The following is a 27,381-nucleotide window of genomic DNA, read 5'->3' on the forward strand; positions in this document are numbered from 1 at the left end:
TCGGAGCGCCGGGAACCGGGAAAGTTGCGGGCGTCTGGCAGCTCACGGCGGGCAGCGGGTTCGGGGGCCGCGGCGCGCTTGGCGTTCGGGGTCCCGCGGGGGCGGCGTCGCGTGCGCCGAGCGCGGCGGCGGCGGCGTGTGGCCGTCCGCTGCCGCTCTGCGCTGCCGTGGCTCAGGCTCCAGCGCGTGAGGGCGGGCGGCGGCGGTGGCGAGGCCGGCGGGTGCGGGCGTGAGTGCGGCCGGGCGCGCGGGGCCCTCGGGCGCCGTGCCTCCCGCGCGCCTCCAGCGGGCTCTGCCTGGGGGCCCCGTGCATCTTTGTTTCTCGCGGCCGTTGTCGCCGCCTCGCCTCGCTAGTGCCCCGGGCGCTTTGTCTTTCACCGCTACCCCCTGCGACTCTCTACCCCCGGCCCTTTGTTTCGCCGCCTTGGGCGCTTTGTCCGACCCGTGGCGTCCCGCATCCCCTCTCCATCTCCTCCCCTCCGCTGTCCTTCCTCCCGTGCCCCTTTGTTGTGCCACACTCTTGTCGTTAGCCCAGTGACCTGCCACAGCCCGGGCACCAGATTCCTGCCTTAATTGTTCTTCCATTGTCTTTCTCCTGTGGGTCCCCTCTCACCTTTCTGTATGGTCCTGGATCACCCCCCGAGGCTTTGTCTCCCCCATCCACGGGCTTATTCTCTCGGCACCCCCTTCCTCTCCCGTCATCGGTTGATTTATCCACAACCCACGGTGTACGTCTGCTGAACTGTCTCAGCCCCGGGGACTCCATCTGCTGCTTCTAAGTGCACACAAGACTCTACGGTTTGTTGTTGTTTTGTGGGTCTGAAAGATGCATGGGATACTTAGTTTTCTCCTCCGCACCTCTTTTTCTCGGGATTTCTTGTACCCTCCCGCCCCCCTATCGCCACCCCTTTCTCTCGGGATTAAAGCGTCTCCAATTTTCATCGCTGTCTTTTTAGTGCCGTGGGTTGTTTTGCTTGGAAACAGTAGCCTTGGAAAAAGATCTGGTCTCTTGGTGGTTCTTGCGCCCCCCGGCCCCCGCCCCCCTCCTGGTTCCTGACGGCGTAGGCCAAGGGCAGCTGTCTGTCGAAGCTCTGCAATCTAGGCTGCCTGAGGATGATTGGAGGGTATCGTAGGACGGTTAGAAGGAGGCTCAAGATGTATATATGTGTTTTTCTGTTAGTGTTTGAGAATAGTTTCAGATAGCCACAATGGATATTCATTTGGCGTGTGAGTAGGAGTTGAGTGAATTTCCATGTTAAAAACTTGTGAGTGTTGGGGCGGAGAATTTCAGCATTTTCTAGAAATCTGGATTTAGAATTTATCAGTAACTTCTGCCTCATAAGGAAAAGGAGAGGCATTCCGCTTGGGAATTTTATATAAGTGTTTTATTTTTTCTTAATCATTAGATAGTTTACAGTTATGTGCTTTTTGCTGCTCTGTAGATGCGTGACAACCCTTCTGTCCCATCATTGGGGTTGAAATGAGGACAGCACCGAAGAGTGCAGTTTCTGGTCGATGAATACTGCTTCTAAGATCTTTGTGGAAGATATTAATCAAATGCAGTTAAAAAGTATACGTATAATATGTATATTATATATATACACACACACACACGTAATAGCCTGTAGTGAGATTATTTTAAAGACACTTCCTAGTGTTAAAGAACCCTTGAAGTGTTTCGAGTTCTTATTGTTTTGGTAATGCTAAAAGCTTGGGGTTGTGTGAATGGGGGTGGGGGGTGTGGTGTGATGTATTTTAATGACTTGAGTTATTCTGGTGCTAGGAATAAGAGTTATTATATTTATCAGGATTACTGTGCTGAAGGTATTCTTCAAGAGTTTGTTTTTTTTTCTACTGGTTGATCTCTACTTTTAGAAGGTATGTTACCCATAAAATCATTTGGAATGTCATTTCATTTACAAACTGAAGTTCTACAATAGTAAAGTGTTGTTGATAGGGGACATACGAGATCTACTCTAATGAGTATTGGAGCACTGGAAAAATTTTTTTTTTCTGGCTGTGATTAGAATTAGTAGTTTGAGTTTTAATTAATGGAAAACCATGTTTTCATGATTGATACATAAGTTTTTTTGTGAAAATCTGCAGTCTGGGTCGCTTGAGTGGGTTTTACCAATAATCTTATGTCTCCCTTACTTGTTCTTGTACATAATCATTGTTTTGAAGGTAAAATCTTGAGCTCACTGGTTCTCTGACTGGGAGCAAAGTGTAAATACTGTGTAGTAATGGAAGGTATTTTGCTCTGACTTGTACCTGTAAGAATGATTACACAGACATGATAAAAGCGCTTTTACCATTTGAGTTGCGTTTTTCTTTCTAAATCGTGTAATACTTTTACTTACACGATTGGTGAAATAAAACTGCTTTTAATTAAATTATAACAGCAGCATATTTCAAAATCTGGATGAGTTGTGGCTGGAGAACTTTCATTCTGAGTATTAACTGTTAAAGCTTTAAATTTTATTATCCATGCATATTGCTGTTGGATCTGTGAGTATATTTTCAGAAAACAGGAGACTTGCAATATTTTCAAATCTGTACTAATATACACTTGTAGGCATTAGATTTTAAGCAGTTAGGTTTGTTAAAAAGTTATCTGTTGTCCTATACCAACAGATTTCTATCAATGTTTTTTTTAAGTGGGTAAGATCAAAATTGGTTTGGTTGACAGGCCATTCTTGCCAGATGTAATTCATTAAATAACCTTTGGCACCCTTGATGGGTAAGGCATTAGGAAAAAATTGTTTCGTTTGAAAGTTATTACACATCTCATTCTTCTGTTCATTTTTAGAAATAAGACCCAGGACTTGGCTTTAAAGCATTATTTTGCATTTTGCTTCCTCCTAATACTAAATTTCATGTTATTTCAACTAGGGGCAGTATTTTCTCATGGATTGACTAAAAGTTGTTATTTTTGGCATCTGGCTTTGTGATTATTTCCAAGTTACTCTACTTCCCCTGGGCCAGTTTCCTAACTATGTAGTAAAATGGGAATTATAATAACTTGCCACATCTGCACAGGATTGCTGTGCCTTAAGATTCGCAGAGAGCATCCTTGGATGAAAACTGTGGGGAAGGTCTAGGAATTGTTACTGAAATAAGCTAATGTGAAGTAGGTCATATTTTATAGGAAGTCAAATAGGAGGTTTTTAAGTTCTTGGCAAGACACAGTAGCGATAGTGGGATTTTTTAAAATCCCAAATATGTATTATAGTATGGGTAATAAAACAGATACCTTTATTCCTGCCCCCCATAAACTTATAGGGAAAGAGACAAGTAAAACAAATTACAGGGTGATGTGTCGTGTGTGTGTGTGTGTGTGTGTGTGGTGTAAGAGATTGAAGTTCTGTCAAACTCAAATGTAATAACATAAAATTATGGGATGCCTTTCCTCTTTTGTTTTCTGCATGTAGCAATATTCTATTTATTTATTTTATTTTATTTTTTGAGACAGGGTCTCACTCTGTGGCCAGGCTGGAGTTCAGTGGCACGATCTTAGCTCACTGCAACCTCCACCTCCTGGGTTCAAGCGATCCTCGTGCCTTAGCCTCCTGAGTAGCTGGGATTACCAGCGTGCACCATCACACCTGGCTAATTTTGTATTTTTAGTAGACATGGGGTTTCGCCATGTTGGCCAGGCTGATCTCAAACTCCTGACCTCAAGGGATCTGCCCACCTTGGCCTCCCAAAGTACTGGGATTACAGGGGTGAACCACCATGCCTGGCCTGCATGTAGTAATATTTAACAAATGGTAGTACAACATGCTTTCACTGGACTCTAAGCCAAGTCTGTTAATAGCAGTGATTAATTTTAAATATGCCTTATATTTTCTAGTGCTTTGTTATTTGCTCTTAAGAATAAATTCTAATAACCATGACTATAATTTCAGATTTGACTCTTGGCCTTAGAAAAGTGTTTTGCATTTGAGGAACACTCTGTAGATACGTATTGACTGAATGAAACCTGTTGCTTCTCTGTTCTTGGTAGATGATACCATATTCCGTTTGGTTCCCAAAGCCACGATTCCTGATTCCTCTCTCACCAGCCTTTACATTTAATTACTGAGAACTGATCATTTTTCCTTCTAAAAAATCTCTTGAATCTGTTTCCCTTATCCTCACTGCCGCAGTTCATGCTGTTATTTCTCACCTGGTTTACTATGACGTACTGACAGCCTCTTTCTGCTTCTAGAGTCACCACCTTTATCCAGCTTCTACATGTAGCAGAGCAGTCTTTCTAAAGAGCAAATCTGATCACTGCTTAGTCTAAAAACCTTTCAATGGCTCCCCCTAGCAGCGTTCATTAAGAGAGGCAACAGAGTGGAGAGTTATGAGCTCACATTTAGTGTTTAATCTGAACTGGGTTCCAATTCTGTCTCTGGCACTTAAAACCCCTGCCAGTTAAAACCCCTGTAACATTGACAAGTTAATCTCTTTATCAATTGCAAGATAATTATTCCTAACTCAGAAAGTTGTTGTGAAGATTAAATGAGATAATGTGTGAAAGCATTTAGCAGAATTCCTGGCATGTAGCAAGTGCTCAAAAGATGTTAGCTACTGTGGCGCATAGGATCCTCCATAACTATTTCATCTGTCTCTTCTCCAGCTGAGTTGTTTGCCATTTTCTCTCCATAATCAGTGCTTCAGTCATATTAAAGTATTTTGACATCTCTGCATGAGCCCAGCAGTTTAATGCGTTCTTGTGTATGAAAAGTAATGATCCTTAGTAGGTTATTTCTCAACACTAAGGGAATATTCTAACCAGATCTACCAGACTACAGTTGGTGCCTGGCTGTATAAATACTGTATATTTAATACAGTATTAAATGCTGTATATAATTCTCTTGGAAGCATGATACTAAGTTGTAATTATCACACCCAAATATTGTTACTTGGTGGCAGGTATCATTTATATTCTTATACTTAGAAGATTGTCTATCACATGATAGAGACTCAGCAAAAAGAATTTTTGAACACAGGACTCAGTGCTTTGAAATCTTGGTGCAACATGGTTCATGTGGCACAATTTTATAATTGTGTGTGTGCTTGTGTGTATACAGTATATGTGTGTCTAATTCATATACATGTATAATTTATATATAGGTATTTGACTTTGGTTCTGTAAGAAGTAATTGCTGAAGTACCCAGAGGAATTGATATTTTCAGCCACAAGCAGTCTCATAGCCCCTGAGAACATTATAGTAAGGCTCTTAGGCAAAAGTTTTTTTTTTGATGATTAGAAAATACTACATTATATTTGTATAAAGCTGACAAGTTTAAATTTCACTTTTGTTTTTTATATGATTGGCTGTCAGTGTTTATCAAAAGATTCCATTTTTTTAACTGTTTTCAGTACTAGATGGCTAGGGATGTATGTTAGATTAAACCGTAGAACACTGTAGACTGCTTTTTGGGGAATCCATGCCATAGAACCAAATAATAAGTTGATAATCTACATGGAGACTCAGGTGTCATGGACATATTACTTACAGATAATTTCTTTAAGCTTCAGGTTCTACCTCTATAAAATAGGGGATGATAATTATATTTTATCTGTCAGGCACATTGTGACTGTCAAGTAAGGTAAATTTTGTGAAATAAGGTCAAATGAAACAGTGTATGTGTAAGTGACTTGTGAACAGTAAAGCATTCTATACAAATATTTTAATTACTATAAGAATCAGTTTCCTCTGGTAACCTTTCATCTTGAGCAGGGCTCAAGATGGACTTTTTATACTGCAAGCTGTGGTTTTGTGGGTCATGTTTTAGGAAAGCAGCAATGTATTCGGTGCAGAGGACTGCAACCCTTGAAATATGTGCTTTGGCATTTTAAGCAGACATATTTGTTAAATTACTGCTTGACCACGAATGTTGTCATTGAGTCACCCCCAGCTTTTTGGGGTCTATTTCTTACTGCTCTCTTCTCTGCTTGGGCAGCTGTAACAATGTAGGAATGTTGAATGTCTAGCTGCTACTGTCTCTCAGACACTTATCCTGCCCACAGTTCTGTATGCCTCTTAGGCCTGGCACAACATCGTGGTGTTGCTTATGCCTCATTAGACCTGCTGCTTAAGGGAATTAAATGATACCCTAACGGTCTAAAAAGGGTAATGTATTTCCGAACATGTCATATTTACTGTAGGAGGTTGGGGAAGGCATCACAGGCACTGTAAGTGGTAGTAATTACCTATCCGTATAGATATTTGTGTAATTTTGTTGTGTTGAGACAATGCATAATGGTAAGTTTGAGAGCTTTTCAGTCATATTGGTGAAGTTTACGGCAATCTTGGGAATATTTATACTATTTTAAGTTTACAAAAAATAAAATATAGAAAACACATTTTTTAATACATTCTGAGTAAAATAAAATATAGAAAACACATTTTTTTAATGCATTCTGAGTTGCAAAAGCCTTGCAATGAAAACTGCATCTATTTGATGTGAAGCAGAATACACTAGAGAATCAAGTTGACCCTGGAGGTTTTTTTTTTTTTTGTACTCAGTAGTCTTAGCCTGAGAGCTAATGATTATCTGTGCATTGTTAATGAGATGATAATCAGAGTTGTAAGTGATAAGAATAGTTTCTCATAAAAAGTTTACATAACAGGAGAAAAAATATTTAATGTTGAGCGCAGTAGCTCAGGCCTGTAATCCCAGCACTTTGGGAGGCTGAGGCAGGAGGATGGCCTGAGCCCAGGAGTTTGAGGCTGCAACGAATGGTGATCATGCCACTGCACTCCAGCCTGGGTGACAGAGAAAGACCCTGTCTCAAAAAAAGAAAAGTTTTTCACTCTATAAAACTTTTTTATAAGTATGATATTGTGTTATAGAAGTACAGTATTGCTTTATGAAATATAAATGTAATATTGTAGTTTTTTTAAAATAATGTGAACAGTTTATTATGGACATAGCTTAATTTCCTCCAGTACAAACTAGCTTTAGACTGGTTTGCATAAATAGAACAAAGGTATATGTTCCCTTTTGGAAAACTGCAGATCTGCAAAGATTGTGCCTGATTTTGCCAGCATGTTTTTTCACATCTTTTTTTTTTTTTGATAAAATTTTTCATGCAAAAAATTACCTAGTTCTGTACAAAGCTCCTAATCCATACACCATTTGGAGTAAGCAGAAACACTGGGGTCCTAAGACATGTAGGAGGGGTGTTAAGGAAAATGTTAATAGTAAAACTATGCTTTAGTGGCTCTCCTTTTAGTATTGTTTTAATAACAATATATTTATTAAATAAGCAGTTGAACACTTATTAGGTATAAGACACTCTTTGTGCTGGTCCTATAAAGATGGCTAAGAAATGGTTTGGTGAAGCTCATGACTTGGTAGAGTGTACACAGGTAATTATTGTGTAAGGGAGATTATGGTAAGTGCTGTAACCGATATTTAGTGTTGGTGGGAACACAGATGTAAATGATTATCTTCAGTTGGAGGGGAGTTCATAGAAAAGGTGAGAGTTGATAGGGAGTGATGGGAAATTAAGCTGGAAAAGTAATTGGGAGCCTCTTGGAAGACCTTGAGTGCTAACCTGATTATTTGTTTTTTTGGCTGGTTGGTGTTTTTTAGAGACAGTCTCATCGCTCTGTTGCTCAGCCTGGAATACAGTGGCACAGTCGTACTTCACTGCAGCCTCAACCTCCTGGGCTCAAGGGATCCTCCTGCCTCACCCTCCCCAGTTGCTAGGACTATAGGTGTGTGCCACCAAACCCAGGTGTGCGCCAGCAACCCCAGCTAATTTAAAACATTTTTTTTTGTACAGACAGCCTTGCTATGTTTTCCAGGCTGGTCCAGAGCTCCCGGGCTCAAGTGATCCTTCTGCCTTGGTCTCCCAATGTGGTGTGATTACGGATGGCCTAAGGTGATTATTTGAATATTAATCAGGGATACAGAGGACAAGGGTAAGGTATTGAGGTTTTTGTTTGTTTGTTTGTTTTGATGGAGTTTTGCTCTGTTGCCCAGGCTGGAGTGCAATGGTGCGATCTTGGCTCACCGCAACATCTGCCTCCCGGGTTCAAGTGATTCTCCTGCTTCAGCCTCCCGAGTAGTTGGGGTTACAGGCATGCGCCACCACGTTCAGCTAATTTTGTATTTTCAGTAGAGACGGGGTTTCTCCATTGTTGGTGAGACTGGTCTCGAACTCCGGACCTCAGGTGATCCACCCGCCTCAGACTCCCAAAGTGCTAGGATTACAGGCATGAGCCACTGTTCCTGGCGGCATTGAGGGTTTTAAGATGAGGTAGGGCTGGATGTAAACAGTGTAAAATAGATTGGAATTGGTGGACACCATAAGAGAAATATAATCAAAATCTGATTTTGGTGGTGGGCCTAGGAATGAATAGGCCAAGAAGCTCTTTTTGAGGCAGGGTGATGTAGGGAACTTGGGAATAATTGTACTGTAAGTCACTAAAATAAGTTTGTGGCTATGAGCATTTCACTTAAGCTAGGTCTTTTCCTTTGAAGAAAATAATACTTCATGGTATTGATGTGAGGATTAATAAGAGATAGAAAATGCCGACCGGGCCGGCTGGGCGCGATGGCTCACGCTTGTAATCCCAGCACTTTGGGAGGCCGAGGCGGGCGGATCACGAGGTCAGGAAATCGAGACCATCCTGGCTAACACGGTGAAACCCTGTCTCTACTAAAAATACAAAAAATTAGCCGGGCGTGTTGGCAGGCGCCTGTAGTCCCAGCTACTCGGGAGGCTGAGGCAGGAGAATGGCGTGAACCCGGGAGGCGGAGCATGCAGTGAGCCGAGATCGTGCCACTGCACTCCAGCCTGGGCGACAGAGCGAGACTCTGTCTCAAAAAAAAAAAATAAATAAAAAATAAAATGCCTAGCTTGGTTCTGGTAATAGTAGGTGCTCAATAAATAGGTTCTCCTTACCCCTTTTCTGAAGTGTAGAATTTAAAGGATAAGATGGGAGTGGGGTACACCCCCTTCAGAAGGGAGGGTAGGAAAAAACCTGAAATTAAAACCTGGGTGATAAAATAATCAGAAAAGGAAAAGGTCTGAGTAAGGTGAACAGATTTAAGAGAACCTTCTTAACAAAGTGTTGTGCTTATTGTAGGTCTTTAATAAATGCTGGATGCTTATTTTTGCATACTTCTGTTACACTTAACATTGTTCTGCAGTTATATAAATTTATCTGTAATTGATTGTCTAATCTGTCAGTGAGCTTCATAAGAAAAGGAGCAATTATTTTACTTACCTTGCACAATTGTGGAGCACCTACCATCTGCCAGAATGTTATTTGCTGGATGAATATGGCTTGAGCAGATTTGGTAATATATAACACTTGCCACTAGGTGGCTCTTGGTCTTGATAAAGCTGACATTCAGCATAGATAGGTTTTTCTACCTAGAAACCCAAGTAGAAACTGACCCCCGGATTATATTCACTTTTTTGCCTTTTCTGTACCTATATTTTTTGAAGTGGAATATGAAACACATATCATATAGAAAACTCATTTAGACTGTTGAAAATTAGAAAAGTGTAATGCCTTTAGAATATGTCCTGTAGAAAGAAGCAGAATGGAAGCTCAATGAAATTCACAGGTGAACAAAGCACATTTCCCCATCTCTCAATGTGCTTAAAGTGAAGCATGATGGTTTAATTTTAGGCATTGTTTTTTGTTGTTATGACTGCGTAAATTGCTTTAAAGGAAGATATTGTGAGGATTTGTTTCTCAGAGGATTTGATGAACGATGATGAAGCGTGGTGTGTACTGATGCTAGGCTATGATTCTCTGTGCTCTTATTTATATTGTACTCTTCCTGTTGAGGAGTAACATACCATCGAATGGTAACTTACATAACATAGAAAGGTAACTGCATCCTGTGTGACACGTGTGATATATATTATTAAATCCATTAGATTCAGGAAATTTTAGAGCCGGAGAAGACCTTACTAATCATATATTCTAAAAGTACCCATTCATTTACACAGACAGGTTAGATAATGGCTGAGACACATTCAGTGACTGAGCTAGTTCCTGGTTTGTTTTAGGGGGAGGGGAAGCCTATGTTAGTCTTTTTTTTTTGAAACAGGGTTTGCTGTCACCTAGGCTAGAATGCAGTGGTGCTGTCATGGCTCACTGCAGCCTCAATCTCCCGAGCTCGTAATCTTCCCACTTGAGCTTCCTGAGTAGTTGGGACTAGGTGCACGCCACCATGCCTAGCTGGGTTTTGTAGAGACGGAGTTTTGCCATGTTGCCCAGGCTGATCTTAAACTTCTGGGCTTAAGGGATCTGCCGGCCTCAGCCTTCCAAAGTGCTGGGATTACAAGTGTGAACCCCTGTACCCAACGTTATGTTTTTTTTTTTCCCATACCTTTCTATTTATCTCACTCAGCTGCCTTTTAAGGTTACATGCATTTTTAAAAAATAGCCCTTTTTCTCATATGTGCAGACTTAGAGCAAGACTGTAAATCCCTCAGCTCCCAAGCCTTGATGGGTAGAGTGCGGCGGCCAGTGTTGCTTCATTAAATGGTCAGCTCAGAGCCTGCCTGCTCTTTCCTCGTTTGCTGTGTTCCTGTTTTTAGTGCCGCTTATGATCTTTGTCTTGTATTTCTAACTGACCAGGTGGCCTCTTCAGGAACATAGTTGTCCTCCTCACTGCACACCTCCATATCCACTCTGCTTCAGTTGCTCCTACTCGAGAACTGGCTGGACGCAGTTACCTCTGGCTTACTCCAGTCTCTGCCTCTTTTCTCTCTAGCTTCTTGGTTATGCCACCTGCAATAAATTGCAGCTGGCTGTTTCCACAGCCTCTGGAAGGGAAGATGGAAGGACAGAGGAGAGTGAAAAGAAAGAAGGCTGTCATACAGGGAAGAGAGGCTACAACTTGAAATTTTATACTGAAAGATGATCTGGTTTATGAACATGATGATGATGTGTGTAGTGAATTTTTTCTAGTGTATATGCCAAGGCAATATTCTCTTGACTATGGGATTCATTAAGTCTGTTGTATCTGTCATCCATGCTTATCCACATGTCAAGGAAGTAAATTAATTTCAGCATTCCAAAGATAGTAGTGATAGTATATGGTAATTTACTTACAGCTTATAATAATGAGTGTCATTATTTGATTAAATGGATATTACTAATTAACGGGAGTTGCCATGTCACTATTGTAATGTTAAAAAAAAAAAGACCTTTCAGAGGTTATTTCATAATTATTGGTAAGTAAGCCATTCTTTGTCCTGGCCTTCCTCCCATGTATTCAATGTGACATGTACACTTTGCACACAGGATTTACTGACATGTCATTTACTTAAACTTACAGTTTCTTAGGTACCCTAAGTCCTGGAAATTGTCAGTTGCTTAAATAATTAAATACAAATAAATCAACTGTCCACCTAAACTACCATATACATTTTTGTTTAAATTCTAATGTAATTTAAAAGGCATTTATTTAATTTTTAGCTTGTTTTCGTAGTTATTTCAGGGAAATGACCATCTTGATATGGAAATTTTTCTTAGAAATTAATTGATTTCACATCTATATAAAATAATCATCTTGATTATTTTTCTTGTTGGAAAAGTAATGTTTGTTATAAGAAATTCAGAAGGTATTTATTTATTTCTTGAGACAGGGTCTCACTTTGCTACCCAGACTGGAGTGCAGTGGTGCCATCATATCCCACTGAAGCCTGAAACTCCTGGACTCAATCCTTCCATGTCAGCCTCCCAGGTAGCTAGGGCTACAGAAACTCGCCACCAGTCTTGGCTAATTTTTGTATTTTTTGTAGAGATGGAGTCTCTCACTGTGATGCCCAGGCTGGTTTCAAACTGCTGGTCTCTGGTGATCCTCCCACTTTGGCCTCCCAAAGCACTGGGATTACCAGCGTGAGCCACCATGCCTGGCCTCAAAAGTTACTTAAGTATATTGTGTAAAGTGAGCCACTATAGTCTTATACCAGGAAATAATCACTGTTAACAATTGGGAGTACCTTTGACCCTTGAACAACACAGATTTGAACTGAGTGGGTCCACTTATATGTGGATTTTTTCCTCCAAACTTGGATGGAAAATACAGTATTCATGGGATGCAAGAATAGTGTATATGGAGAGCTGACTGCCGGTCTTGAGTATGTGTGGATTTTGATGTATGGGAGGATCCTGCAAGCAATCCCCTGCGGATACCAAGGAACAACGATATATTTCTTAATTTAAAGAAATGGAAACGCTGACATTCTATTCTATTTTAAAAATTTCAATAGTTTTGCAAACATAATATTAAAGGGGCCAGGGAGCTAACACTTTGTTGAATATCTACTCAGTCCTCAACTACAATGTGAGGGAAGTGGTATCTCTATCTATTAGATTACTTTAAATGAATTTCCAGGAAATAAACTTATTTTTAAAGTTACACTTGATTAGACTAGTCTTTGGGCTCAAAGTTTCTCTGAAGTAGCGTAATGTATCTTTAGGTAAAAATTTTGTATTTCATTTTTAAAAAGTTTTTTAAATTAAAAAAAAATTTTTTTTTGAGATGGGCGTCTCACTCTGTTACCCAGGCAGACTTTGAAATTTTGGGCTCAAGCATTCTTCCTGCCTCATCCTCCTGAGTACCTGAGATTACAGGCATGCATCATTGTGCCTGGCTTAATTTTATTTATTTCTTGGGATAGGATCTTACTGTGTCACCCAGGCTGGAATACAGTGGCAAAATCACAGCTCACTGTAGCCTCGACCTCCCAGGCTCAAGTGATCCTCCTGCCTCAGCCTGCCAAGTAGCTGGGACTACAGGCTTGCACTACCATGCCTGCCTAATTTTTATTTTTATTGTAGAGACAGGTTCTCCAACACCTGGGCTCAAGCGATCCTTCTGCCTTGGCCTCCCAAAGTGCTGGAATTATAGTTGTGAGCCACTGTACATGGCTCGGACATAATTTTTAAAATAATTTTGTCAGGGCATCCCTGGGATGTTGTTCTATCAGTTAATCCAACTTTTTTTTTTTTTTTTTGATGGAGTCTCGCTCCGTCGCCCAGGCTGGAGCACAGTGATGCTATCCTGGCTCACTGCAACCTCTGCCTCCCAGGTTCAAGCAGTTCTTCTGCCTTAGCCTCCTGAGTAGCTGGGATTATAGGTGCCCACCACAATGCCCAGCTAATTTTTGTATTTTTAGTAGAGTTGGAGTTTCACCACGTTGTCCAGGTTGGTTTCGAACTCCTGACCTCAAGTTGATCTGCCTGCCTTGGCCTTCCAAGGTGCTGGGATTACAGGAATGAGTCACCATGCCTGGCCCAACTTTTCTGCTTTGTATTTTCTTTTTTTTTTTTTCTAATATTCCTTTTTTGCCTACAGACCAATTTTTAGGTTTTTTAATTCTGTATACATCCTGTGTGGCCTTGGGCAAGTTACTTAATTGCATTGCAACTTTAGTTTTCCCTTTTGTATAAAGGAGAGCATACATGAGAATTCTTCTGAGGATCAAATGTGTGTATGCAAAGGGGCTGCAAGACTAGGCCTGGTCTATAAGAATTGCTTAACGTCCGTTTCCTTTCTTAACTCAAGCTACTGCCATGTCTTTTATTCATCTCTTGACTTGGTCTTGTTTTTATTTTCCCTTATGCTTACATATTAAAACCTGATTTTCACCCCAGGCCATCAGTAAATAACCTCCTTTTACCAGACCCCCAAACCTCATTTCAGTCATCAGCCTATTTCATTTTTCTGCATCTTGTGTTTTGTTTTGTTATGTTATGTCTTTATTCTTGACTAATAAGCTACTATCTCCACTTCTTGATTATTCCATCTTCTCTTTGCGACTTCTCTTCCAATCTTAAGTATTGTGATTTGCAGTTTTTGTCTTCCTCTTGCTGTATTCTTTGACTTTACGTCTGTGTCATTAGTGTGGATGTTTAGATTCGCATTTTAAAAATTCCTACTGGTTGTTCTGCAGGCTCATTAAACTTGCCTTTTCCAAAACAACTTGTTCTTTTTACCACCTGTATCTGTGATACCATCCTATAAAATAGACTTGATATCTGTTATAGTGCTGTTGTCCATCTGGCTGCCACAGGTAAACGTTAACTTCAGTAACTTCCTTATTTCCTCCCACTATCAGTTTTTCTTATTTTCTTCTTCTTATTATTATTGTTTTTGAGATGAAGTTTTGCTTTGTCACCCAGGCTGGAGTGCAGTGGCGTGATCTCGGCTCACTGGAACCTCCGCCTCCCGGGTTCAAGTGATTCTCGTGCCTCAGCCTCCTGAGTAGCTGGGACTACAGGCGTGTACCACCACGCCCGGCTGATTTTTTGTATTTTAGTAGAGACAGGGTTTCACCATGTTGGCCAGGATGGTCTCGATCTCCTGACCTCGTGATCCACCCGCCTCGGCCTCCCAAAGTGCTGGGATTACAGGCGTGAGCCACCGTGCCCGGCCTGCATCCATTATTTCTTATCAGATATTCTGCGTTCTCTTCTTTTTGCTCGCTGCCATTGCCTTACTCTCCAGGCTGCTTCATCTCATAGTTATATTGTCACAGCCATGTCAACTTCCCCAGCCCACATATGCTTACTTCTTTTTTTTTTTTTTTTTGAGCAGGAGTCTGGCTCTGTCTCCCATGCTGGAGTGCAGTGCCGCTATCTCGGCTCACTGCAGCCTCCACCTCCTGGGTTTTACGCCATTCTCCTGCCTCAGCCTCCCGAGTAGCTGGGACTACAGGCATGCACCACCTACGCCCGGCTAATTTTTTTTGTATTTTCAGTAGAGATGGGGTTTCACCGTGTTAGCCAGGATGGTCTCGAACTCCTGACCTTGTGATCCACCCGCCTCAGCCTCCCAAAGTGCTGGGATTACAGGCATGAGCCACCACGCCCGGCAATGCTTACTTCTTTAGTCTGTAGTTTTGGTGTTTGTTCTGCATGTGAGTATTTGGGGGTTTGTAGGGGGACCTGGTCACCTAATTTTGTTGTAAATGGTGCCCACAGATTTTGATTTTGCTATCTTAGTTATGGCTCTTTTATGTGGGAGAGATTGGAAAGCTGTGCTGCTGCCAGTGTTACCCTAAAATCCTGTCTAAATATCATCAGACAAATACATATTAATTGTAGGCTAAATCGATGCAAAGTGAGTAAGACAGTTCGCTAGATCCCAGCTCCCAGAGATATGCGTGCATGTTTACAATGGGGTAAATTTCCTTCCAAACTCTAGTTCTTTTCTTGACATGCTCATGTCTGTTTCTTGCATTGAGAAAGGAAGAGTTATGGTTACTATTTCTATGAAAGATTATTTAGAGATCTAGGCACTGTGGCTTGTAATCCCAGCTATCCCAGAGGCTGAGGTGGAAGGATTGCTGGATGGCAGATTTGGAGGCTGAGGAAGGATAGCTGGAGATTAGGAGTTGGAGACCAGTCTGGGCAACATAGGAAGACCCCATCTCTTAAAACAAAACAAACAAAACAAAACAAGTGTTGCGTGTGTCTGTAGTCCTACCTACTTGGGAGGCTGAGGCTGGAGGATCACTTAAGCCCAGGAGTTTGAGATTGCAGTGAGCTATGATTAAACCACTGCACTCTAGCATGGGTGGTAGAGCAAGACCTTGTTTCTTTACCAAAAAAAAAAAAAAAAAAAATTCTTTAGAAATTTAAGTAAGTTTTTGATGTTTTCACGTACATTAAAGCATATGGGTAGGTTTTTCTCTTTAAAACACTGTATATGTAGTTTTTTTCTCCTGATAACAAAAATAACAAAATATAAAAAGGAAAAAACATAATTCTACCAAAACACATTAACATTTTAAGGTATATTTATCCTTTCAAAGTTAAAAATAACTTTTACCACCTCCCTAAATTATAAATATATTGTAAAAAAGCCTAAATGGTAGCGTAGTGCTTCCTTGCTTCTGCCCTTGATGGTCTTTGTTTAGCGTTTTTTGTTTGTTTGTTTTTTGAGACTGAGTCTCGCTCTGTTGCCCATGGGCGATCTCTGCTCACTGCATCCTCCGTCTCCCGGGTTCAAGCGATTCTCCCGCCTCAGCCTCCTGGGTAGCTGGGATTACAGGCGACAGCCACCATGCCCAGCTAATTTTTTTTTTTTTTTTTTTTTAAATAAAGACGGGGTTTCACCCTGTTGGCCAGGGTGGTCTTGAACTCCTGACTTCAGGTCGTCCTCCTGCCTTGGCCTCCCAAAGTGCTGGGATTACAGACGTGAGCCACCGCACCCAGCCTGTTTGGTGTTTGATGCATAGTATTTTTTAGATGGCTATTGAATGCATGTAAATGCGTACATAATCTTTTTTAATCTTGTTCTTCTATCTGTCGTTCTGTTGGTCCTCCTTTCCTCTACATAAATTGAATTATACCAATTCAGCAGCATATTGTTCTTCTTGTTGCTTGGGTGGTTAAACAGTATCTCTGGCTATCCATAGGTGTGGCTCCCCATGCTTACTGGCTGCTTTGAGGTTGTTTCCAACTTTTTATTTTTTTATACTGCTGCCACAAACATATCTGTGCATGTGTGAAGGTAACCAATATCTTGATACCTTTAAGTGGAATCACTGTTTTTTCCATGAGGTTATTGGCCATTTGTATTTTCCTTGTGAAATATATACTTATAATTCTTTATCCTTTTTTTTTTTTTTGAAGGACAGGGTCTCACTCTGTCACCCAGGCTGGAGTGCAGTGCTACAGTCATAGCTCACTGCAGCCTCAACTTCATGGGCTCAGGCAATCCTCCTCCCTCGCCCTCCCCAGTAGCTGAGACCACAAGCATGTGCCACCAGGCTTGGCTCATTTTTAAGTTTTTGATAGAGAGAGCAACTCACCACGTTGCCCAGGCTGTCTATTCATTTATGTCTTTTCTCATTTTGTATATAAGCACTTTTATTTTCCACATATTACTTTTGTCAATTCTATGGTTTTTTTCCCTAGTTTTTCATTTGTCATTCATTTTTATTTATTTTTTGTCATACAGGAGTTAAAATTTTTAGGTAGTCAGATTTGTAGTTTTTCTTTTGGCTTTGTGTTTTTTTTTTTTTTTTTTTTTTCATCTTCCTCACCGTAACATTATGGAAACATTCTTATATGTATTTTTCTTTTTTTTTTTCTTTTTTTTTTTTTTGAGATGGAGTGTTGCTCTATTGGTAGGCTGGAGTGCAGTGGCGCAATCTCGGCTCACTGCAACCTCCGCCTCCCGGATTCAAGCAATTCTCCTGCCTCAGCCTCCCGAGTAGCTGGGACTACAGGTGTGCGCCACCATGCCCAGCTAATTTTTGTATTTTTAGTAGAGACAGGGCTTCACCATGTTGGCCAGGATGGTCTCAATCTCTTGACCTCGTGATCTGTCCACCTTGGCCTCCCAAAGTGCTGGGATTACGGGCGTGAGCCACTGGGCCTGGCCTCTTATATGTATTTTTCTTCCATGTGCTCTTTTATAGTTTAAAAATCGATGTATCTCTTTAACCCTTCTGGAAGTTTGGCTTTTTTGTTTGTTTTGGTGAGTGTTACATAATGTAGGCTCTAACTTTTTTTTTTTTTGAGATAGAGTCTCACTCTGCCTCCCAAGCTGGAGTGCAGTGGCACGATCTTGGCTCCCTGAAACCTCTGCCTCCCAGGTTTAAACAGTTCTCTGCCTCAGCCTCCCGAGTAGCTGGGATTACAGGTGCCTGCCACCCTGCCCGGCTAATTTTTGTATTTTTAGTAGAGATGGGGTTTCACCATCTTGGCCAGGCTGGTCTTGAACTCCTGACCTCGTGATCCACCTGCCTCGGCCTCCCAAAGTGCTGGGATTACAGGTGTGAGGCCTGGCAAAGTTGTGTGTGTGTGTGTGTGTGTTTGGAGACAGAATCTCACTCTGTCTCGATCTCAGCTCACTGCAGTCTCAACCTCCTGAGTAGTTGGAACTACAGCTGTGCGCCACCATGCCTGGCTAATTTTTTGTATTTTTTTTAGAGACGGGGTTTTGCCATGTTGCCCAGGCTGGTCTGGACCTCCGGTCTCAAGCCATTTGCCCACCTTGGCCTCCCAAAATGCTGGGATTACAGGTGTGAGCCACTGTGCCAGCCTTATATTATATTTTTATATTGTGTGTTTCAAATATAATTATATTGTGTGTTTCAAATATAATCTGTTACTTGAATGTGGTGTTTAGTACCCAGGAGGTCTCTAGTTGCGTTCAGACCTTGCCATAGTTTGGTGAGGGAGGTGGTATTATCTTGTTTTACAGAAACTTAACCAAGTTTACCTGCGAGTTGGTAGGAGAATTGGAATTCAAACCCATATCTCCAGATTTCAATTTCGTTGTAACAGTCCGGGGCTCATGCCTGTAATCCCAGCACTTTGGGAGGCCAAGGCGAGCTGATCACTTGAGGTCAGGAGTTCGAGACTAGCCTGGCCGACATGGTGAAACCCCATCTCTACTAAAAATACAAAAATTAGCTGGGTGTGGTGGTGGCCGCCTGTAATCCCAGTTACTTGGGATGCTGAGGCAGGAGAATCACTTGAATCTGGGAGGCGGAGGTTGCAGTGAGCTGAGATCGTGCCATTGCACTCCAGCCTGGGTGACAAAGTTAGACTCTGTTTCAAAAAACAAATGAACAAAAAAAACCTCTGTAACATACAGTGTGTAAAAGTAACACTCCAAATCAGTGAGAAAAAGAGCATTCAAAAAGTTACATTAGAACACTTCTGGTCAGGCAGTGGCTCATGCCTGTAATCCCAGTACTTTGGGAGACCAAGGTCGGTGGATCACCTGAGGTCAGGAGTTTAAGACCAGCCTGGCCAACATGGTGAAACCCTGTGTCTACAAAAATACAAAAATTAGCCGGGCATGATGGTGGTTGCTTGTAATACCAGCTACTCGGGAGGCTCAGGCAGGAGAATTGCTTGAACCCGGGATGCGGAGGTTGCAGTGAGCCGAGACCATGCCATTGCGCTCCAGCCTGGGTGACAGAGCAAGACTCCGTCTAAAAAAAAAAAAGAACATTTCATTCATTCATTCAGCAAATACCTGTTGAGTACATGCTACTTACCAGTACTATATGCTAGTAGTAAAGACAAAATTTTAAAAGTAATTAACATTATGTTAGAAGGTGATGCATGCAACTGAGAAAAATAAAACAGGGAAAGGGTATAAAAGGTGGAATAAAAAGCAGGCAAGATGGTCAAGGAAGGCCTCACAGAGGTGATACCTGAGAAAGATGTGGAGGGAGGAAGAGATTCCTGTGGGTATGTGGGAGAACAGCATTCCACACAAAAGGAATAACACCTGCCAGGATGGAGCAGAGTAGTAAGAGGAAGAACAGTAAGAGCTGAAGTCAAGGATAAAACGGTGGTCCAAAATGTACAAGGTTTTAGACAAAGAGGAACTTAGTTTTTATTTTGAGATGAGTAGCTACTGCACGATCTTGAGAAGGATCTCTCAAGCAACTTTACTAAGAACAAGAGCAGAGCTAAAGAAAAGTTAAGAGGATCCTGCAACAATTCAAGGTAGAGATGATGCTGATAATAAGAAATGCAGCATATCGGGGCCGGGCAGGGTAGCTCACGCCTGTAATCCCAGCACTTTGGGAGGCCGAGGTGGGTGGATAATGAGATCAGAGGACTGAGACCATCTTGGCCAACATGGTGAAACCTCGTCTCTACTAAAAATATAATAAATTAGCTGGGCATGGTGGCAGGCACCTGTAATCCCAGCTGCTTGGGAGGCTGAGGCAGGAGAATCGCTTGAACCCGGGAGGCGGAGGTTGCAGTGAGCTGAGATCACGCCACTGCACTCCAGCCTGGCAACAGAGTGAGACTCCGTCTCAAAAAAAAAAAAAAAAAAAAAAAAAGAAAGAAAGAAATGTAGCATGTGAAAGCCTTGAAAAAATAGTGTCATAAAGGAAAAAAATCATTTTAGATGTGCTAGTTTGAAATGCTTTTTAGACGCCCAAGAGGAAATGTCTTTTGAGACAGCTGGATATAAAGTCTGGAGTTTAGAAAAGAGGTCAAGGCTGGGAATAAAAATTTGGGTGTCATCAACATATTAATAGTAGTTAAAGCCATAATCATCAAGATCTGTGTTGGTGGCAACGTAATGCTAAAACCCAGGGGCTACATTCTGGACACTGCAAAGTTTAAATGTGGTGAAATGAGAAAACACTAGAAAGGAGACTGAGAAAGAGGTGCCAGTGGGGTAGGAAGGAAAACAGGAGTGTAGTATCCTAGAAGTCAAATAAAGAAGATGGCTCAACAAGAAGGGAGTGATCCAGTCAGATAACATGTGGTAAAAGACAGCTGACCACTGGCTGGCTGCGGTGGCTCATGCCTATACTCCCAGCACTTTGGGAGGCTGAGGCAGGCAGATCACTTGAGGTCAGGAGTTCGAGACCAGCCTGTCAACATAGTGAAACCCTGTCTCTACTAAAAATACAAAAATTAGCTGGGCATGGTGCTATGCTCCTGTAATCTCAGCTACACGAGAGGCTGAGACAGAAGAATCACTTGTTACCTGGAGGTGGAGGTTGCAATGAGCCGAGATTGCACCACTGCACTCCAGCCTGGGTGACAGAGTGAGACTCCATCTCAAAAAAAAAAAAAAAAAAAAAAAAACAAATGAAAACAAAACCAAACAAAACTGACCACTACATTTAGCTGCGTGGAGGGTTTTGTTGAAGTGATGGAGACAAAAACCTAAATGGAGTGGGAGAGAAATTGGAGACAGAAAGAACCCTTCAGAGGTCTGTTGTAAAAGGATGCAAAGAAACAGGGAACTAGAAGGGATTGTGGGGTCCAAAGGAGAAATACCAGCACGTTTGTATGTCGTCAATAATGTTTCAGTAGAAAGGTAAAAATTGAGACAAGAGAGAAGAAAGGGTAGCTGGCTAGTCCAACATCCTAGAATAGCCAAGAAGGGATGGGACATAGTGCAAAACTAGGCTGCCCAAAGCAGAGTTCTCACAGTGGCTTGCAAAATTCAGCAGGCGTCAGAGTCACCTGGAGGGCTTGCTGAAGCACAGATGGTTGGACCCCATCTCCAGAGTTTCTGACACGAAAGGTCTGCAGTGGAACTCCAAGAATTTGCGTTTCTAGCAAGTTCCCGGATGATTCTATTGCTGCTGGTCCAGAAACCTCATTTTGAGAACCACTGCTCTGTATCAAAAGGAGGGAAGACAGAAAAGATGAGTATATACGTTAGTACAAGTGCTGAACACCTGGGTTATCAAAAAAAAAAAAAAAAAAAAAAAAGGGAATGTGGTATTTAGTAGCCAGGAGGTCTCTAGTTGCATTAGACCTTGCCATCGTTTGGTGAGGGAGGTAGTATTATCTTGTTTTACAGAAACTTAACCAAGTTTACCTGCTAGTTGGTGGGAGAAATGGAATTCAAACCCGTATCTCCAGATTTCAGTTCCATTGCTGCTTTGTAGTATGAACATCTGCTAGCGATAGTGTAATTTAGTATGTGGTGATCCTACTAGCATTTCCCCTCCTCCTTCCTTTCTCCCATGCGTGGTTAACTTAGTCATCTGACAACACATGACTGAGTGTGCTCACTAACCAGACAAGCCTCTCAGTCCAGGCAGATTATAGATCTGAGGCAGGAGAGTAAAGTTGAACAGGGAATAGGTTTATGTGGAATTTTTTTTGTCTCCCTGTTTCACTATACAATTTCGGAAGAAGGGTTTGTGCAAAAAACACAGGTTGCTAGTCATGAAACACATTCTGTTCACCACTAATTAATTTGGGTAGTATCTCTGCTTCACTTTTCTTCAGTGTAATGGTATCTGTGACATGCTAGGGAGCTTAGGAAAATGGTTCTAGCATTGTATAAATGACAGGTATTGCTATTAACAATGACTCAAGATTCTCATGTTTTTCGGTATTCTACATGTCATCCATTCTTTCTGTTATACTGGAGTACTTTTGTTTTATGTAAAACTGTTGTATAAATGTCATTTTAAAGTCTCTGCTGTCAAATTTTATTGTTATTCTAAGACAGCAGCTGTGGATGTGGCTTAAAAACTGATGAGTATCTACAATGATGAGCCTTTATGGAGCAATGAAAGGCTGCTTATAAATTGTAGCCACACTTGCAATGAATTCTGTGTTTGTTATTGTGAATCCCTAAGGGTGACTGTTTTTTCAGCAGGGCGAGTTAGGACGGCACAAACTGAGAGTTTCTGTTCTGGTAATCTTTACTTCTTATGACTTTAAGGAATTTGGAGTATTTTTGCTTGACTGTTGTAATGAATCTCTAAACATACTATTTGGATATGTGGGAAGGTAAATTGTAAGATAGGTTATAGACGTGGTTTCTGTCATCAAATATTTTTGCTCACAGTAGCTACTGTGTATAATAGCATTTATAGATGATGCTTTACCTCTAATTACTGTCTAAAGATATAAATATTGGGTTATTTGAAGCTACATATTTCCAGCTTATACATATGAATAGTTTAAGGCATAGTGTATGTACCCACTTTTATTTCAGAAAAATACAGGTTGTTTGTTTGTTTATTGTTTTTTTTGAGACAGAATCTCGCGCTGTTGCCCAGGCTGGAGTGCAGTGGTGTGATCTCAGCTCACTGCAACTGCCACCTCCTGGGTTCAAACGATTCTTGTGCCTCAGCCTCCCAAGTACCTGGGATTACAGGTGTGTGTCACCATGCCTGGCTAGTTTTTTTGTACTTCTTTCTTTCTTCTTCTTCTTCTTCTTTTTTTTTTTTTTTTTTTTTTGTGACGGAGATTTGCTCTTCTTTCCCAGACTGGAGTGCAATAGTGTGGTCTCGGCTCACTGCAACCTCCACCTCCCGGGCTCAAGTGATTCTGCTGCCTCAGCCTCCCAGCTAGGTGGGATTACAGGCGCCCGCCACCACGCTCGGCTAATTTTTGTATTTTTAGTAGGGAGAGGGTTTCACCATGTTGGCCAGGCTGGTCTTGAATTCCTGGCCTCAAGTGATCCACCTGCCTTGGCCTCCCAAAGTGCTGGGATTACAGGCCTGAGCCACTGCCCCCAGCCTGTACTTCTTTTTAGTAGAGATGGCATTTTGCCATGTTGGCCAGGCTGATCTTGAACTCCTGGCATCAAGTGATCCGCCAACCTCAGCTTCCCAAAGTGCTGGGATTACAGGTGCGAACCACCACACCTAGCCAGGAATGTGGTTTTAATATGTTATTGAGACATATAGCTAACTCTAATTATTTTTTATTTTTTATTTTTTTGAGATGGAGTCTGGCTCTGTCACCCAGGCTGGAGTGCAGTGGCGTGATTTCGGCTCACTGCAAGCTCTGCCTCCCGGGTTCACGCCATTCTCTTGCGTCAGCCTCCCGAGTAGCTGGGACTACAGGTGCCTGCTATCACGCCCGGCTAATTTTTTTTTATTTTTAGTAGAGACAGGGTTTCACCATGTTGGCCAGGATGGTCTCGATCTCCTGACCTCGTGATCCGCCCGCCTCAGCCTCCCAAAGTGCTGGGATTACAGGCGTGAGCCACCGTGCCCGGCCGCTAACTATAATTATTAAAAGTAGTTTTACTCAGAAAGACATCACCTGGAGCTGACCTACAAATAATAAGGGAGATGTGGTAATTTTTTAATCAAAATATACCTAGAAGATAAATTTCTCAAAATAATCCTAGGAAATGTCTTTTAAAGCAGAAGAGAAAAAAGGAAGGGTGGAATAGCAACAATGGAAACAAATGAGGAATCCTGCTCCCCACCCCACCTCAAAGCCCACTGTATGTGTGGGGTTATGGTCAGTATTTCTGGTGTTAGAGTGTATATTTGCAAATCTCTGAACTGTTTATATGTATGAATCTCATCATAATAGATTCACATTCTTCTTAAAGGCAATGCTTAACATGTTTCCTGATCATAAGATGTTCATATTGAAGATTTTTAAAAAATACAGGTTGAATGTGCTGCTTAAAATGAGCTGCTGCTTTATTTTTAAACATTTAAAAAATTTTGTTAAATTTAGTCTCATTCTTCCTACAAAAGAGCTTAAACTTTGACAGTAACAGCTGTTCTTTTGTGTGGGACATGTTTTCATGAGGATTTTTGTGCACATTAAAAATAACCATTTTTGTGAATCGTAGTTATTATTCATAGTCACTTTATAAGAGATATAAAGGTTTTCCAGTGAGTTACTTCTGATTCATAACCAAATTATAGCAGAGCAGATGTAGACTACCAGTGGAGTAATTAGCCAAAAAATATTAGGGGGCTAGAGATCTCTTTGTGTAACATTTAACTTTAATTTCTTGGACAGCTTATATGAATAATTAAAGTGTTGAGGCAGTTAAAATTTATTTTCCTCTCTTGGGATTTCCCAGTTGTCATAGATAGCTGTAGTCACTAGGGAAGTAGAAATAATATTTCCAGCAAACAGATGGTTTTCCTAGTATTGGTCCCCACAAGCGCCTACTGAGGTTTGTGTTTCTGTTGGATGATTTCCTAATCACACCAACTCAGTATACTTTTGAAAGATCACACCTGGTAACAGAATATGATGTAAATATTAATATGACTTAGTGAACTTGAGAGCATCCAAAATTGTAAGTATATATAGTTCCTGCATCCCTGGGGAGAGTAGTCTGTCCAATGAGAGGAATCGCCTGGTAGCTAGTACTTTACTTTTCTTATCACAAGTCCCCTTTCTGCCTCAGTTGTACTCTCAGGGATTCCCAAGCTGCTACTTCTGCTTTTTAACTCTCATTAACTCTGTCATCTACGTGCTATTTTCATTTCTGCTTAGTCAGATGACTACCCCATCCCATACTTTGAGGCACTGGTAGGTTTTTGTTAGAATTAAGGATAGGGTTCTATTATGTATGGGGAAGATTTTCAGAGAATACAGTGATGCTGGGGCTTAAAATGACAAAATCACATCTTTTCTAAGCTCTATAATGAAGCTTTTTTGGAGATTTCATTTGTTACTAATCTTCCTCTTTTTAAAATGTCTGTTTTTCTTCTCCCATTGGAAATTAAAACACACACACACACACAAATTGGGAATCTACATGTATATTTATGCTAGTGAAATTTCAAAAATAGTCAAGTATTAGTGAAGCGGCCACATTGTTGGAGTAAATACTTGGGGGTTCATCATCTCACTCCCGAAAAATTTAGGACATGGACATGCGCGAGGAGTTCAGGAGTGGAAGTTTAATAGGCAAAAGAAAGAGAAAGAGAAAGGAAAACAGCTTTCTCTCTAGTGAGAGAGAGGGGACTTCCAGAGAGGAAAAGACTGGCGACTGCGGATGTACTGGATTTTATAGTCAGATTGGAGGAGGGGATATCTGATTTACATAGGGCTCACAGATTGGTTGGATCAGGTATGACGTTTACAGCGGGGAAGGCTGGCTGCCTAATCTTATTATGCAAGTAAACTTTCCCCTTGGCAGGTGCCATCTTATCTACTCCTTACTGTACACATGGCTGACAAAGAGAAGGGAAGATGGAGCCGCTATCTTGAACATGATTGGCACAACTGCTGACATCTAAGTCTGTAGCTCGATTTTACAGTCTGCTCTTTGTGAGAAAGGAAAATGATTTGGGGCTGCTTTTCATTAAAAGGAAAACCTTACTGAGGACTTCCATACCCTCACTATCTGCCTAAGTAATATCTTCTTAACTCCTTTATCATTAGGATTCTAAAAACAGGCTGTATTGGCTGGGCGCTGTGGCTCAGGACACCTGTAATCCCAGCACTTTGGAAGGCCGAGGCGGGTGGATCACCTGAGGTCAGGAGTTTGAGACCAGCCTGGCCAATGTGGTGAAACCCTGTCTCTACTAAAAATACAAAAATCAGCTGGGCATGGTGGCATGCATCTGTAGTCCCAGCTACTTGGGAGGCTGAAGCAGGAGAATCACTTGAACCCGGGAGGCGGAGGTTGCAGTGAGCCGAGATTGCGCCACTGCACTCCAGTCTGGGTGACAGAGCGAGACTCCATCTCAAAAAAAAATAAAAAATAAAAAATAAAAATAAAAATTTGTCAAGAAGGAAAAAAATTCTGATGCTTTACACGTGTTGCCAGGGGAACAGTGGCACCATTTGTTGAAATGAGATGGCCTTGAGGTAAAAGGCACAGTAGAGGAGTTGAGTTAGTTTGGGGAGAAGATTTCGCTTCTGAACATGTCGACTTTGAGGTTCTTGTGAGAAAGCTAGATGAAGATATCCAGTGGCCAGTTATACGTGGCGATCCTGGAGCTCAAGAGAGAGAGGTCAGGGTCGGAAATGTGTACTTGAAGACTGGTAGATGCTAATTAGAACCTTGGGAGTGGGCAATATATATCTCTTGGATAGAGTTAGGCAGAGACAGACTTGGCAAGCACCAAAATTTAAGGAATGGGTAGAGGTATAGAAGCAATTAGAAGAAAACTGTTAGCAAACAAGGTAGAATAAAAGCCTCAATAGTAGAGCGTTACAACAATGAAGACAGAGTTCTAGAAGGAGGTACACTGGTCAGTGGTGTCAAATGCTGCAGTGAGGGTGAGGTAAGTTTAAATGTTCATTGGATTTAGGATTTCAGAGACCCTGGCAAGAACTGGTGAGATCTTACTGTGGTTCAGGAGTTGAAGGTGAGGGAGTATGCAACTCTTTTAAGAGCAGTTCTTTTAAGAACATGGAGAGTGGGAGTGGAGCCATAGGTGTTAAGGTAGAGCTTTGAAGATGGAATAGGCTTGATATGTTTAGATGCTGATTGGAAGGAACACATGAAGAGGGAAGAGATGAAACTTTTATTGTTAACTCCTGTTGCTGCCTTTTCTGTAACCTTGTGCTGCTTCTCATGTGTTAATGAAAAGCCTGAATTAAAAGGGGGTTACTGAAAGTGGCACACATTCAGTAATTCTGTGACCAAGAGGACATTTACCAATTTGATTCTCTTTTAGAGTCTTTCTACATCTGCTGTTTCCCTTTTTTTTTCTTTTTCTTTTTCTTTTTTTTTTTAAGATGGAGTTTGGCTCTTGTTGCCCAGGCTGGAGTACAATGGCACCATCTCAGCTCACTGCAACCCCTGCCTCCCAGGTTCAAGTGATTCTCCTGCCTCAGCCTCCTGAGTAGCTGGGATTACAGGCACACGCCACCACGCCTGGCTAATTTTGTATTTTTAGTAGAGATGGGGTTTCACCACGTTGGCCAGGCTGGTCTCGAACTCCTGACCTCAGATGATCGACCTGCCTCAGTCTCCCAAAGTGTTGGGATTAGAGGCTTGAGCCATCGTTGTGCCCGGCCTGCTGTTTCATTTTAATCAGAAAAAATATTCTGTGTTTGTCTCCTGGAGGGGTGATGTTTGTGTTTTGTTTCATGTTTTTGCTCAGTCCTTCTAATACTAAATGAGGTGATGGACTTGGTTTATTACCAAGTGAAGCCGAAGATGTTACTTGTCTTTGGGATCTTTATCCATATACTGTAAGAGCTATGTGGC

The 27,381-nt window shown here is 41.6% G+C and overlaps 1 protein-coding gene across 12 annotated transcripts in view; it reads left to right on the plus strand.

Moving 5' to 3' along the window:
* RBPJ (recombination signal binding protein for immunoglobulin kappa J region) overlaps nucleotides 1–27,381 on the plus strand; it is a 269,801-nt gene that overhangs the window by 156,229 nt on the left and 86,191 nt on the right. The window contains exon 1 of one of the 12 annotated variants that reach the window (XM_063705222.1): nucleotides 8–798. The exons of 4 other annotated variants lie outside the window; for them this stretch is intronic. Coding sequence is in view for 1 of the 8 variants with exons in the window: in XM_019025476.4 (XP_018881021.2) it covers nucleotides 1,156–1,157 (2 nt within the window). In the remaining 7 variants the exon portion in view is untranslated. Of the gene's footprint in view, nucleotides 1–7; nucleotides 799–878; nucleotides 1,228–1,259; nucleotides 1,266–1,812; nucleotides 1,879–22,116; nucleotides 22,141–27,381 lie in introns of those variants that run through there. 7 more of the 12 variants (XM_019025479.4, XM_063705223.1, XM_019025476.4 and 4 more) reach the window with 7 other exon arrangements.

The sequence above is a fragment of the Gorilla gorilla genome, chromosome 3 (assembly GCF_029281585.2).
Source record: "Gorilla gorilla gorilla isolate KB3781 chromosome 3, NHGRI_mGorGor1-v2.1_pri, whole genome shotgun sequence".
NCBI lineage: Eukaryota > Metazoa > Chordata > Mammalia > Primates > Hominidae > Gorilla > Gorilla gorilla.